The sequence below is a fragment of the Thalassophryne amazonica genome, chromosome 20, assembly GCF_902500255.1.
Source record: "Thalassophryne amazonica chromosome 20, fThaAma1.1, whole genome shotgun sequence".
Taxonomy (NCBI): domain Eukaryota; kingdom Metazoa; phylum Chordata; class Actinopteri; order Batrachoidiformes; family Batrachoididae; genus Thalassophryne; species Thalassophryne amazonica.
The window spans coordinates 19,596,814-19,611,282 of record NC_047122.1 but is presented as its reverse complement, the minus strand read 5'-3'; the positions used below and the strand labels follow the sequence as shown (position 1 = coordinate 19,611,282).

The 14,469-nt window shown below is 39.0% G+C and overlaps 1 protein-coding gene across 2 annotated transcripts in view; it reads left to right on the top strand.

Annotated features, from left to right (window-relative positions):
- Positions 1-14,469, top strand: part of col11a2 (collagen, type XI, alpha 2) — an 86,934-nt gene that overhangs the window by 45,590 nt on the left and 26,875 nt on the right. For both annotated transcript variants that reach the window (XM_034160269.1, XM_034160270.1), the window contains 13 exons: positions 3,318-3,371; positions 3,835-3,876; positions 3,972-4,034; positions 4,183-4,257; positions 8,283-8,369; positions 9,126-9,182; positions 9,787-9,840; positions 9,930-9,983; positions 10,205-10,258; positions 12,614-12,667; positions 12,757-12,810; positions 12,894-12,938; positions 13,984-14,037. In XM_034160269.1, the coding sequence (XP_034016160.1) occupies positions 3,318-3,371; positions 3,835-3,876; positions 3,972-4,034; positions 4,183-4,257; positions 8,283-8,369; positions 9,126-9,182; positions 9,787-9,840; positions 9,930-9,983; positions 10,205-10,258; positions 12,614-12,667; positions 12,757-12,810; positions 12,894-12,938; positions 13,984-14,037 (747 nt within the window). The remainder of the gene's footprint in view (positions 1-3,317; positions 3,372-3,834; positions 3,877-3,971; positions 4,035-4,182; positions 4,258-8,282; positions 8,370-9,125; positions 9,183-9,786; positions 9,841-9,929; positions 9,984-10,204; positions 10,259-12,613; positions 12,668-12,756; positions 12,811-12,893; positions 12,939-13,983; positions 14,038-14,469) is intronic.

The following is a 14,469-nucleotide window of genomic DNA, read 5'->3' as shown; positions in this document are numbered from 1 at the left end:
TTTTGGACCATTCGTCTTTACAAAACATCTTCATTTCAGTCCGGTTTGTTGGTTTCGGAGCATGGACAGCCCACTTAAAATCACACCACAGATTTTCAATAATATTCAGGTCTGGGGACTGAGATGGCCATTCCAGAATGTTGTACTTGTTCCTCTACATGAATGCCTTAGTAGATTTTGAGCAGTGTTTAGGGTCGTTGTCTCATTGAAAGATCCACCCCCGGCGCAACTTCAGCTTTGTCACTGATTCATGAACATTGTTCACAAGAATCTGCTGATATTGACTGTAATCCGTGTGACCCTCAGCTTTAATGAAATTCCCAGTACCTGCACTGGCCACACAGCCTGACCACCTCCAAATTTTACTGTAGGTAGCATGTGTTTTTGTTGGAATGCTGTGTTCTTTTTCAGCCATGCATACCTCCCCTTGTTATGTCCAAATAACTCAATTTTAGTTTCATCAGTCCACTGCACCTTATTCCAAAATGAAGCTGGCTTGGCCAAATGTGCTTTAGCATGTACCTCAAGCGACTCTGTTTGTGGTGTGTATGCAGAAAAGGCTTCCTCTACATTACAGCATCATACAGCATCTCCTTGTACAAAGTGCGCTGTACAGTTGATTGATGCACAGAGAAACTATCTGCAGCAAGATCATGTTGTAGGTCTTTGGAGCAGGTCTGTGTGTTGACTATGACTGTTCTCACCATCCTTCACTTCAGCTTATCTGAGATTTTTCTTGGCCTGCCACTTCAGGCCTTAAATAGTACTGTGTCTGCGGTCTTCCATTTCCTCACTATGTTCCTCACAGTGGAAAATGACAGCTGAAATCTCGGAGATAGCTTTTTGTATCCTTCCCCTAAACCATGATGTTGAACAGTCTTTGTTTTCAGGTCATTTGAGAGTTGTTTAGAGGCTCCTATGTTGCCACTCATTGGAAGAGATGCAAAGAGGAGAAACATTTGCAAATGGCCACCTTAACCCTTAAGCCCTCGAGCCTATTTCACCAAAATCACATGCCCATACATTAAGATTTATTTCTCAGCTTGTACAAGGTCAAAAATGCAAAAGTGTGGATCAGCTAAAAGACAGGTCCTAGGGGATGTTGTGGATGCAAAAAAATTGAAAGTAAATAATACTTGGTAGGAGTAAATGAGGTTTTTTCCCAAAAAATGAATTTCGATTTATGTCTTTATTTGCTTGGTGTTTCAGCTGTGGTTAGTTGATATGTGATTGAAGTGGATACTTTTGTAGAGGAAACTTCGCTTGACATTTTGATGTATAATAAGTGTATGTTGGTGTCACCATTGGTTAGTTATGAGTGTTCAAATGTTCCAAAACAGGGCAGGTCCCCAAATTTGGGGACTCAAGGGTTTAAGAGGTTAAAAACCCTTTCTCATGATTCGATTCACCTGTTTAAGAAGGTCAAGGGTCAATGAGCTTACCAAACCAATTTTGTGTTCCAATAATTAGAGCTAAATATGTTCAAATCAATAAAATGACAAGGGTGCCCAAATTTATGCACCTGCCCAGTTTTGTTTAAATAATTATTGCACACTTTCTGTAAATACTAGAAACTCCTTGTCACTTCTCAAATATCAGTGTGTTCGTCTGCTATATGATATATTTAACTGAAATTTCTGATCCCGACAACCAATGATTGATAAAGGAAAATCATGAAAATTATCAGGGGTGCCCAAACTTTTGCATACAACTGTATGTATGTAAGGGATTAGTTACAGTTAGGAGGTGCAGGATGATCTACAGGGAATCCCCAGCACCAATTAAGCTTACATATTTCCTTGATTAAACACCTGACCTTGAATCAGGACCTGCCTCATTTAAAAGTCAGGTCAAAACTTCATATGAAAAAAATAAACACCTGCCCCAAATAAGCTCTAGATATTATGTGCATTAAAAAGGTTACATATGATCGAGTCACTCTTTTTTTCCAAGTCCGCTGCAGAGTGGTACCTTAAAATCCTAAAGCCTAAATTATGCTTCTACAACTCTGTAACTCCATGGTCATGCAATGACATTGACGTGTGCGTGACCCTTTTCAAGTTCTCTGTCACGTCTTAATGCAATTTACAGCAGGAACAGTGGCTTTTCTGGATTAATTTATACACTTCTTTATACAATCATCAACCTCCAAACCTATGGTACGTACAATTTCCCTTCATGAACTGTGGGTCATTTGAGTGTCATTATAGTTTTTAGACTCCATGTTGTGAAGTTGGTCATATTTGTAAACTTTTCTGTCGAATGTATTTGATCCATGATCGAAATATAATCGGCAGGCGCACTGCAAAAACTATTAAAATATGATGGGAGAGGAAGGAGTGAAAGAGTAAAAGTGACCAATCACAGCCCTTGCAGTCTCCATTGTTTCGACCAGGCTATGGAGAGGGTTCGCAGCCACACAGTGGGCTTTGATCTAAAGCGGCTGTCTTTGGTTCATCACACTTACAGAGATGTGTGAAACTTAACATCACATTACAGTGCAGGCAACAAGCAGCATTTTGTTAATAATCACCGGCGTTGAGTTATGCCCTGCCTCGTTTAGGCACTGGGTCTGATCACAGTTTGAAAAAAAAAGAAACGCCTGGGCCTTTAATCAAGGAAATACCCACTTCCCTGGAATCAGAGGGTGTTAGAGCCGAACTTAATTTACAAAAGCACTGGGACTTTTGCTTTTGTCCGGTGAGTCCAAATAATCCAGTTTATATGATGATGGTTTAGGCAAGTTTTACTGTATTAAATATTCTAAAATGGGTACCATGAAAATCTGACTAATTTGCAGATTTAATTGAACAGAATGCCAGACAAACCCAACAGACACAGAGAAATATGTCTTTAAAAATATTGCAGCGACAAAACCGAGTCACCACATTGGTTGGTTGAAATGGGATTTATTCTGTATGGTCAAGAAACTCAACGAGCTACTAATGATAGAAGCTAATGAGGGCCTAATAATTATAAATTCATCTATAAAGTGGCATTTAATATGCAGCTAGTGTTTGTTGCATATTTAGTTTCAGTGCCCTTTATCTCACTGGTGCTTTATTTAGCACCGCAAAGTCTCAAAGGTTTTCTGCATCACTGCAACAAAGTACAGAAGCAATTAATGACCTGATCAGAAAACCAAGACGTCTGCAGCATTTGGAGTACAAGGTTTGCCTTTATCACAGGCGTCTTTTAATTTCTACTTTGGAGTTTTGGTTTGATGTAGGTACTTTTTTTTGATAAAGGTTTTGTGTTCTGCGTGTTTTTTCCGTCCTGACGGTTCTGTGCTGTTGCTACATGTGTGTTTTCCTCAGGCTGCCATTAGAGGTCAGAAAGGAGAGAAAGGAGAACCCGCCATCATGGAGCCCGTGAGTTAATGCCAACACCTCAGCAGCCTTACATCAGCTCGCTGCCTTGCTCAAAGGCAAAAAAAGGGCAGCTTAATTTGACCTCATATCAGCTTTTCCATAAGGAATTTTATGATCGTTCTTATTTATTTTTAACACCAGTAACCATCAGACTGTTTTAATGATTGACAGAATCTGTTGTTATTCGTGATTGGTCGCACACTACACCTCGGTATAACGGCACGTTTGCCTGATGGTCTGAATGAGATGTTTTCCTTTTAGGTGGCAAAACACATCACATAAATCCGACCTGTTCATCCATTTATAACTTATGTGCTGTTTATTATTCTGTTATAAAGATTTAAATGAATGAAGATGAGAAGAGCATAAAAACCAATAAGGTTATTGATACAAACTGGGCAGGGTGCAATAATCTGAAAACAGTTTGGAATCTTAAAATCTGTTTTTTACCTGTTTTGAGCAGGGCATGCTGATTGAAGGACCTCCAGGACCTGAAGGACGTGCTGTAAGTTCATTATGGTTATTCTCTTATTTTTGTCTGTAAATACTTGAATTTACCTTTAAATGTTATCATTATCTTCCCATAACGGACCCTTTCAGGGTCCCACTGGCCCTCCTGGCCCTTCTGGACCTCCTGGTTCTGTCGGTGACCCCGGTGAGAGGGTGAGTCTTTCAGTTTATTTGAAGGATAGCAGGATTGAAACCTTTACTCGTGATTTTATTTTTCACAGACATAATAAAGCATCAATAACAGATGACTTGAAATGAGTTCTACTGTTTAACGTGGAACCTTCATGTTGCTGCTCCACAGGGTCCTCCTGGTAGACATGGTTTGCCTGGAGCAGATGGAGTCCCTGGACCCCCAGGAACATCGGTCATGCTCCCTGTAAGTCGCCCATGAGCTTGATCCCATACTTTTTTTGGGGGGGGGGGGAACTTTTTATTTCGGGGTTTTTTTTTTTTTTCTTTCTTTCTTTCTTTCACTCCTGGTGAGAATAGATGAGAGACTAAAATATGTATAAAAGTTTAATCAATATTATTTATGATAAAATATGTTAGTTATGTCAAAGACGTTTAAAAACACACAGAGATGTTTAAAAAATGATGTTTAAAAATGACAAAGGTAAAAATAGAAGAATAGAAAGTTTTATAAAAAGACATGTTTGAAAAGGGTGTAAAATCTGAAAGAATAGAAAGTTCTTTAAAAATATGTTTAAAATGTTTACAAAGGCTGTAAAATGCTTAAATGCATACAGTTCTTTAAAAACACATAAATATATTTAAAATGTGTTCAACATGTGTAAAAGAATAAAAAGAAACAATGATGTTGAAATTGTGTGAATGTGTGTTGTGGGGGTGGGGGGGCTGGGGGGGGGCGCAGCAATTCATTTGTTCTCTGAGGGGGGCTCACTCTCCCACACTTTGAAAACCCCTGATGTATATAATCATTGCTGCATATGATACAAAAGCATATACATCAATAAATACATATAGTACAGTAATGAAGATAACACACACACACACACACACACAAATAAGAAAAAAAAAACAGATTAACCTCATGTCAGAACCAGTTCCCAAAACTTTCTACACCCCTATACTTTAAAGACAAAAATATTCTTTGTCCATATACCATCTCTTGTTAAAAAGGTCCATTTTAATTTGTAATAATGCAGTAATTTTTTCCATCCTATATACCTGTTTTAGCCTCTGTTTCCATTCAGTTACCGTTGGTGATGTCACATTCTTCCAATTAACAGCAATGATTTTCTTGGCAATCAACAGTAAAATGCATAAAATATATCTTTGGTCAGCAGTGAAAGTGTCAACCAATGTACGTAATAATAAAAAAAATGTATATTTGAAGGGACTTCTCTTTTAACAGTTTTCTCAATCTCTTCTTTAATGTTTTTCCAGTACTCAAAAATGACTGGACAGTCCCAGAATATATGTGTATGATCCCCTATTTTACCACATTGTCTCCAGCATAAAGCTGCTGAGGAGTCCTTATCAAAATTTGAAATAACCAAAGAGGTATAAAAAATATAGGATTTTGAGTTTCCAGTCTAACTTTTTCCACTGCTGAACATTGATTTCCTTATGACTGCTGTTACAGAGTTTATCCCACAGTTCGTCTTCTATTATGTTCAGTATCAGGGGTCTCCAATTAGTTCAGAATGCTGCTGCCAGACTTTTAACACGGACTAGAAAGTTTGACCATATTACACCTGTTCTGGCATCCCTCCATTGGCTACCTGTCTCTGTGAGATCAGACTTTAAGGTTCTGTTATTACCTCCGCCAAGGAGCTTATGTCTTCGGTCGCGTCCGTTTGTTTGTTGGTTGGTTGGTTTATTAGCAGGATTTGTTATTAGAAAATAAAAATAAATTTGTGTAGTTCATGCAGTTTCTCTTTATAAATACATTTGCTGAAGATCTAAGGGTTCAGCATCGTATACAATGGCTTAGACCAAGCTTTACTAAATTATAAATAACTTTTTAATATGAGATAGAAACTTACTTTTTTTTGCTGAAAAGTTAACTCTGTGGACTTTCAAGCCACTGTCCACCATCTTTGTACTCCTCATAGAAGCTGTGTGATGACGTGAACAATGTGAGTGTCCAATCAGAATTGGTTCACCGTCACATGGTTTTCCAAAATCCAGTCGTAGGGCAGATTCACCTCACGTGACACACCAAAGATAGTTTTTAGGAGTGATGTGTTACTAGTTCATTATAGTTTGCTGTGTGTTTTGAATAAATCAAATCAATTTTATTTATATAGCGCCAAATCACAACAAACAGTTGCCCCAAGGCGCTTTATATTGTAAAAAAGGCCATACAATAATTACGGAAAAACCCCAATGGTCAAAACGACCCCCTGTGAGCAAGCACTTGGCGACAGTGGGAAGGAAAAACTCCCTTTTAACAGGAAGAAACCTCCAGCAGAACCAGGCTCAGGGAGGGGCAGTCTTCTGCTGGGACTGGTTGGGGCTGAGGGAGAGAACCAGGAAAAAGACATGCTGTGGAGGGGAGCAGAGATCAATCACTAATGATTAAATGCAGAGTGGTGCATACAGAGCAAAAAGAGAAAGAAACACTCAGTGCATCATGGGAACCCCCCAGCAGTCTAAGTCTATAGCAGCATAACTAAGGGATGGTTCAGGGTCACCTGATCCAGCCCTAACTATAAGCTTTAGCAAAAAGGAAAGTTTTAAGCCTAATCTTAAAAGTAGAGAGGGTGTCTGTCTCCCTGATCTGAATTGGGAGCTGGTTCCACAGGAGAGGAGCCTGAAAGCTGAAGGCTCTGCCTCCCATTCTACTCTTACAAACCCTAGGAACTACAAGTAAGCCTGCAGTCTGAGAGCAAAGCGCTCTATTGGGGTGATATGGTACTATGAGGTCCCTAAGATAAGATGGGACCTGATTATTCAAAACCTTATAAACCTGGTTTGCCTGGTGACAAAGGACAGGCAAATAAATGTGTATGGAAAATTGTTTTCCCGCTTTACTTTTTCCTTTCTTATTTCTGATTGTAAACCTTTATTACACTTATAAAACACAACTGTAGCATATATATTTTGAAAAAAAAGAGACATAAAACTTGATTGTGGGATGCAGAGATAGCTGTTAACAGCAATAAAACATTTATGCCAGGCGAGTGAACTGTCCAAAAAAATGCCCTCAGACCCCAGAGGTTTAACCACTGAATCTGAAACATGACGACGGTAGATGCATGAAACGACGTGGAATAAGTCTCTTTGCCAAAGGGTATTCCACGTGACGTCAGTGACCCTATGGCCTTGGCAGAGGTTTTGGGCTCTCCGAGTGCTTCTAGTTAGCTTATAAAGTTGTTCATGGACTAGCACTGACATACTTAGCTGATTTGATTAAGCCCTATGTACGGTCCCGGGCTTTGCGCTCATCTGATGCAGGACTGCTTTGTGTCCCAAGGGTGAAGAAGAGGTCTGTCAGTCAAAGGGCCTTTTCTTATCGTGTCCCAGTATTCTGGAATGGTCTCCCAGTGTTGATAAGACAGTCTGATACTGTGGAGACCTTCAAGTCAAGACTGAAGACACATTTTTATCAGTGCTTTGGTTAATATAGTGTGTTATTCTGTTTTTAATTCTTTTAAATTTTATTGTTTTAAATTTTGTTTTTAATTGTGTTATACTTGTTGTTCTTAATTCATGTTAAACTGTTTTTGAACTGTTTTATGTAAAGCGCCTTGGGGCGATGTTGTCGTGATTTGGTGCTTTTATAAACTGAATAAATTTAAACTGAATTGAAAAAATTATTATCGTATTAGATTCTTATTCCCATTTTCAGAGGTGGGAGTAAGTCACCATCAAGTCACTCTCAAGTCATTAATCAGCAAGTCTCAAGTCAAGTCTCAAGTCATAATAACCACCAATTGTTTGCAAGCTGACTTAAGACTTGACTTGCAGATTGATGACCTAAGAATGACTTGACAGTGACTTACTCCCACCTCTTCCCATTTTTCCTTGACATTGTATGTATTCTGAAATAGATCTGGAGCAGCTTGATCCCTTCCTAAACAGGAACACGTGACCTGCTGTCATCTTTCCTCCTCCAGTTTTATTTTAGTCATATTATTGTTTGTTAAGAGAATTACTCAGAAAAAAAACCCTTATGACCCTTAATTGGAGTAAGTGGGCAAAGAAAATGGATGGTTTAAAAATTGATCTGGTAATATATGTATAAAATCCCAGAACATTTTTTATCTGCAAAAGAGGCCCTGCTAAAAAACTCTGGCACCCACTCACTGGCATAAAATATTTTCATACAGTGATGCAACAAGAGTGACAGTTCCTACAAATCCAAAGGAAGAGGAATTATCTTTTCTTTGCACTGTCCCATCAAAATGTCTAAATCTGTATTTGCATTTGCAGTTCCGTTTTGGTCAGAGTGGAGGCGATAAAGGTCCGGTCGTCTCTGCACAGGAAGCTCAGGCAGCAGCTATCTTGTCTCAGGCCAGGGTGAGTCTTCACGGTTATGTTTCCATACTAACCGTATCATTCCTGAGTCTTATTGCAGGATGATACTGTTCATTGTGGTTCATATAGAAAGACACTGAATTATGAATTGTTAAAATAATTATTTTGTAACATTTTTATAATTGCTATCATGGCTTCTTCATCAAAGCCAGTGAATAGACACACTGGAAAGGAACAGAATAGACAAGAAGAGATTTGGATTGCACAGATCATAAAATCTTAATACAGCAATTTTATTCAAAGAAAATGTCAATACACTTAATGTTGAATGGAAGACAGATGTCTACTAAAGCTTAATGTCCCACTCACACAATGTCTTAAACATTATAATCTATAAAATAAAAACATGTTTTAATATATAAAGTATAAAATATGATTTACACATCACAAATATTTCATACATCACAATGTTTGATACACAGTTGTGTGCGTTTTTCGTCAATACCCAATCGGGTCTAAAATCAGGTGTAATCTGTTGTAAACTAGGGTTGTAGAACATTCTGAGCAATCAGTGAAGTTTTGAACTTGTTTATAAAGTTATTCCTTAATTTGGAAGTCTTGATTGAAATTGGGGCCACCAATCTCAAATGGGAGACCGCCCTAAATTAACTTATTTACCATTCTATTCGAGAGATTTATGCTTGAATATGTAAAAATTAGTCATTCCTTTCTGCCTCTTTGACCAACGTTAAAACCCTGCATCCATTCGTATTTATTTGGACGTGTTGTTTTCTCCAGATGGCTCTGAAGGGACCTCCTGGACCAATGGGATACACTGGTCGGCCCGGACCCCTGGTAAGTTTTCTTTCACCCGGGCACTGACAAGAATTTTTTTCTATCACTTTGTTCATTTCATAACTCTTTCTACACTATACCTAAAGCTGTTGTTACTATAAAAGAGAACACATTTTTGTCTTTGTTTTCTTCTGATAGGAATTTGAATAGTAGTTTTAGTTTAGTTCCCCCCCATTTTGTCCATTCTGTCTTTTACTTTTTGAAACCACTTTGTGACTGAGAAAGGTTTCCTTATAAATAAATTTGACTTACTTACTTAGCTTCAAACTAACCAAGAAAAGGCTAGCTGCTCTCTCTTCTAATTTGTCTTTTTGGCCTGGCTGCAGCACTTGGGACAAAAAAATAGAATTAACAGCATTCATACTATATAATCACAACATAAAATCAGTCTTTATGCAGATGATATAATGCTGTAGCTACAAGACATGTGCATCCCCTTGGAAGAAGCATTGAATTATCTTCTTAAAATCTCAATGAGCTTCAAGTGTGTGGTTGTTTGTATGTTTGTTTGTCTGTATCTCTGGCAGGAGAGCAGAGATACATGTGCTAACGACTGTGATTATAATGAAGATGATGATGATTAAGGTGTTTGTGTGTATTTCAGGGAGGTCCAGGAAGCCCTGGTCTGAAGGGAGAGCATGGAGACCCTGGTCCTCAGGTAAAAACATGCCCATAGCAATGCTTACATAGAACATTCTGTTTCCAAGTACCCAAAATTCTTATCACAGACAATAATTATTTTTTCAGGGACCTCGAGGACCGCAGGGTTTGATGGGACCTCAAGGAAAACCAGGAAGGAGGGTGAGTATAGTGTTATCATTAGCATCTTCACAAATCTACATGATGGGTTTTTTATTCTTATACCTGCAGCTCTCCTTTAGAGCTGTACAAGTACAGTCTGCTTTGAGGTTTTTTTTGTTTTGTTTTTTTTTGTTTTTTTTTTAGGGGTTCTCCCCCCCAGAGAAATCTTAAATCAAGATTTCAACAAGTGTCTGTTTGTAAAATGTGTTCTTCTCCCACAGGGTCGTGCAGGTGCTGATGGTGGCAGGGGAATGCCGGGAGAACCTGGATCCAAGGTAACACCGTCTAATTCCATTTACTCACTTAATTCAGCAAATTCAAAGAATATATTCAATCAATCAATCAATCAATCAATTTTTTTATATAGCGCCAAATCACAACAAACAGTTGCCCCAAGGCGCTTTATATTGTAAGGCAAGGCCATACAATAATTATGTAAAACCCCAACGGTCAAAACGACCCCCTGTGAGCAAGCACTTGGCTACAGTGGGAAGGAAAAACTCCCTTTTAACAGGAAGAAACCTCCAGCAGAACCAGGCTCAGGGAGGGGCAGTCTTCTGCTGGGACTGGTTGGGGCTGAGGGAGAGAACCAGGAAAAAGACATGCTGTGGAGGGGAGCAGAGATCAATCACTAATGATTAAATGCAGAGTGGTGCATACAGAGCAAAAAGAGAAAGAAACAGTGCATCATGGGAACCCCCCAGCAGTCTACGTCTATAGCAGCATAACTAAGGGATGGTTCAGGGTCACCTGATCCAGCCCTAACCATAAGCTTTAGCAAAAAGGAAAGTTTTAAGCCTAATCTTAAAAGTAGAGAGGGTGTCTGTCTCCCTGATCTGAATTGGGAGCTGGTTCCACAGGAGAGGAGCCTGAAAGCTGAAGGCTCTGCCTCCCATTCTACTCTTACAAACCCTAAGAACTACAAGTAAGCCTGCAGTCTGAGAGCGAAGCACTCTATTGGGGTGATATGGTACTACGAGGTCCCTAAGATAAGATGGGACCTGATTATTCAAAACCTTATAAGTAAGAAGAAGAATTTTAAATTCTATTCTAGAATTAACAGGAAGCCAATGAAGAGAGGCCAATAATGCAAGTTCAAACCCCACTCCTGCCACATTTCTCTGTGCAATGTGGAGTTGTGTCAGGAACAGTGTTGCCACAGTTACTTTGAAAAAGTAATCCAATTACTGATTACTGATTACTCCTTGAAAAAGTAACTTAGTTACTTTACTGATTACTCAATTGTAAAAGTAACTAAGTTAGATTACTAGTTACTTTTTTAAGTTACTTTTCCCAGCTGCCGACAACAACCCTCTGCCACCTCAACATGACAATGATACCTGTTTTGCCAAAAGTTATTTTATAGTCACCCTTTCTTGACTTCAATGAAAATAAATACTTGTTTTATAAAAAGTAAAATAAAGACCTCTTTCTTGACCTCATATTTAACTGTTGACAGCACTGTAACAGTAAAACTTGCAATTTCGTACCTACATTGTTTATAAATGTAACTATTAAATTCATTCTAGCATTTTTTCTAACATTTAAATTCTCTCTAAATATTTTACTTGTCGAAATTAATATTATTTTAAGTAGTATTAGTAGTTGTAGTAAAAAAAGGCTTCAAAACTGGACCTTTAATCTAGGGGTGTTGTGAGGGGGGCACATCCCTCCCCCACGCCCCCATTCCATCTGGATTCGCCCCTGCTTTGGCGTTTGAGCACAAAGAATGGATAACATTTATTTATGCAGAAAACATGACCAGATTTACAGGTAAGAAAGTTTTATTGTGTTTTCACATCATGTGGTCCTCGGAAAGAGAGTTTAGGTGCATTTGAGTGGAAAATACTGTTAGCTGTTGACGCGTCGCGGAGGATCAGCTGTTTTTAACGACCAGATACAGAGCGGCTCAGCTCAGCTCTAAATAAAGGAGGAAAAAAGTATAAAAATGCCTTTGTAAAGCTCAGTGCAGGTGTGTTGTAAGAGGTGAGGACGAGTTGTAGCTGCTGCAGAAAAACGCGGATGAAAAGCTCACAGTTCGCTTAAAGTGGGCAGTTCAGTCGAACCCCGACCTCCTGCCCACAGACCAAGTTTAATGCTGCTGTCGACCCACAATGAAAAATAATAGTAACGCACAGTGACATGGAGAAGTAACTTTAATCTGATTACTGATTTGGAAAGATTAACGCGTTAGATTACTCGTTACTAAAAAAAGTGGTCAGATTAGAGTAACGCGTTACTAAGTAACGCGTTACCGGCATCACTGGTCAGGAAGGGCATCCAGCATAGAAATTGTGCCAATTCAACATGCAGGTCCACCCCTGATTTGCTGTGCCGACCCAAGGTGCAAAAACAAGGGAGCAGTTTTCCTCCTAAAAAATTCAGTCGGTCTCCAGGTGGATGCCGGCGTGCAATTCTGGCAGAAGAAATGCAGGCAGTCGGTGATATTTTTGTAGAACCAACAAGCTGTGGACATTTTGGGTATCACACACCTGTATTGTGGAATAAACTACCAGTTGTTCCTGGTTTGGGTGTTGGTCATTCAGAAAGCGTATTAAAGCTGCACTGTTGTGACTCCGGCTCGGCGTGGTACAGTAATAATAGCTTTCCCGACCGTGTGTCTCCTTCAGGGTGACCGTGGTTTTGATGGTCTTCCTGGTTTGCCTGGTGACAAAGGACACCGGGTGAGTCAAAAGCAAAACAATCCACAAGATCACGCTTTGTTGTGGCTGTCTATTCTAGCTGCTTCTTCTTCACGGTCTTCTCTCCACAGGGTGATCTGGGACCGATGGGACCGTCAGGATCTATAGGAGAGGATGGAGAGCGGGTATGATGCTCAGATCTTTCACTGTGCTTCTAAACCTTTGTAATTTGTCCAAACCTTATGTTTCTGTTTCTCTGTGTTTACAGGGAGACGACGGAGATGTTGGACCCAGAGGTCTCCCAGGTGAACCAGTGAGTGTTTCCATGACAACATAACCGATTAGGAATGTGCCCCTATTCAATCCTATTCACTTTATTTATATAGTGCCCAATCACAACATACGCTGCCTCAAGGTGCTTTACGAGAGTACAGTCTCGTGAAGAAGTGTTGTATATTTGTCACATTTGTGATGCACACCCCACCAAACTGAGAAACTTAGACAAAATCATTAATAAATAATTTTAAGAAAAGACAACTTCAGGGTGCATATATTCAACTGTAAATCGGTAAAGTATAGAACAGTACAGAACAGTCGGTTTGGCCTCTGCAGCCTTAGAAGGATGCAGCCTCTGAATTGGGCCTCTGGTTCCAGTCTCACAGGCGGCAGGATTTTCTGCTTTATAACCATAAACTTAATGTTGTATTTGGGTTTTAGTGTCTTTGTCTGACCAAACGTGTTTGCTTGTTTGTGTGTTTATTTTTCAACTTTTTCCAACAAAATGAATTTTAAAAATCTGGTTTGGTGTATAAAGGTATTATTAGGTTATTATAATAATTATACTTTCTTCTCGTCAATTCATCACATGTTTGGATGAGAACATTCTGAAATATGTTACATATTACAAGAAATTGAAAAAGAGAATTACTATTTCTCTTTTTGGAGGAGGAGTGTCACGTATCTATGTGGTTTGTTTCTTCCTATATGTAGTGATATTTTGGATGTCATCTCCACTAAAGTTCCATTTCCACCATTTCTGATAAAGTTCAGGTTAAGGCTTAAAATTGGAACAAAATAATAGTTACAAATACACAAGTTACTGTATTATTGTTCAAAATGATAACATTTAGACATTTCAATATTTAAAAAACTATAGTTTTATAATGTTGGATATCACCCTTCCAAAATACTGAAAATGGAAAAATGTATTAATAAAGGACCACACACATATATATATATATATATACACATTACATTGTGTGTTAGTGGTGTCTCTGAACCTTTGAATAAACTGGTTGTCAGATTGATTTTCATTCTTTGGTTCTTGGCTTGACTGTGTTTTGTGTGTTTGTCTGCAGGGACCTCGTGGTTTGCTTGGACCTAAAGGTCCTCCTGGAATCCCTGGACCTCCTGTGAGTAAAGATAGTTTGGAACAACATTGTGCTGCTCTTAATTTAGCAGCATTATTTTCTGCCACCGCTGGACGCCCACGGCCCGTTCTGAAATAAACACATAGAAAAACTGAAACATCCACTCATGTAAAAGTGGACATCTAGTCCTTCCTTCATCAGTTCAGCACCAAGAAACAGAGTTTAGCACAGGATTTAAGCAGCCTGTAAAGAACATTACCCCATGTGTGCTGAAGTTCTTGTCAAAGTGTTTTGGATCAAAGTGCTTTGGATCAAAGCACTTTGATCCAAAGCATTTACCAATTAAATCACTTTTGACACGCTTCCTTCTAGAACTGTATGATATCATTTAAGAGCAGTAGCGTCCATTTTGTGTGTGCGTTGTTCTGAATTAAACTTCAGCCTAGATTCTCGTTTTGGATCAGTGATCTCACA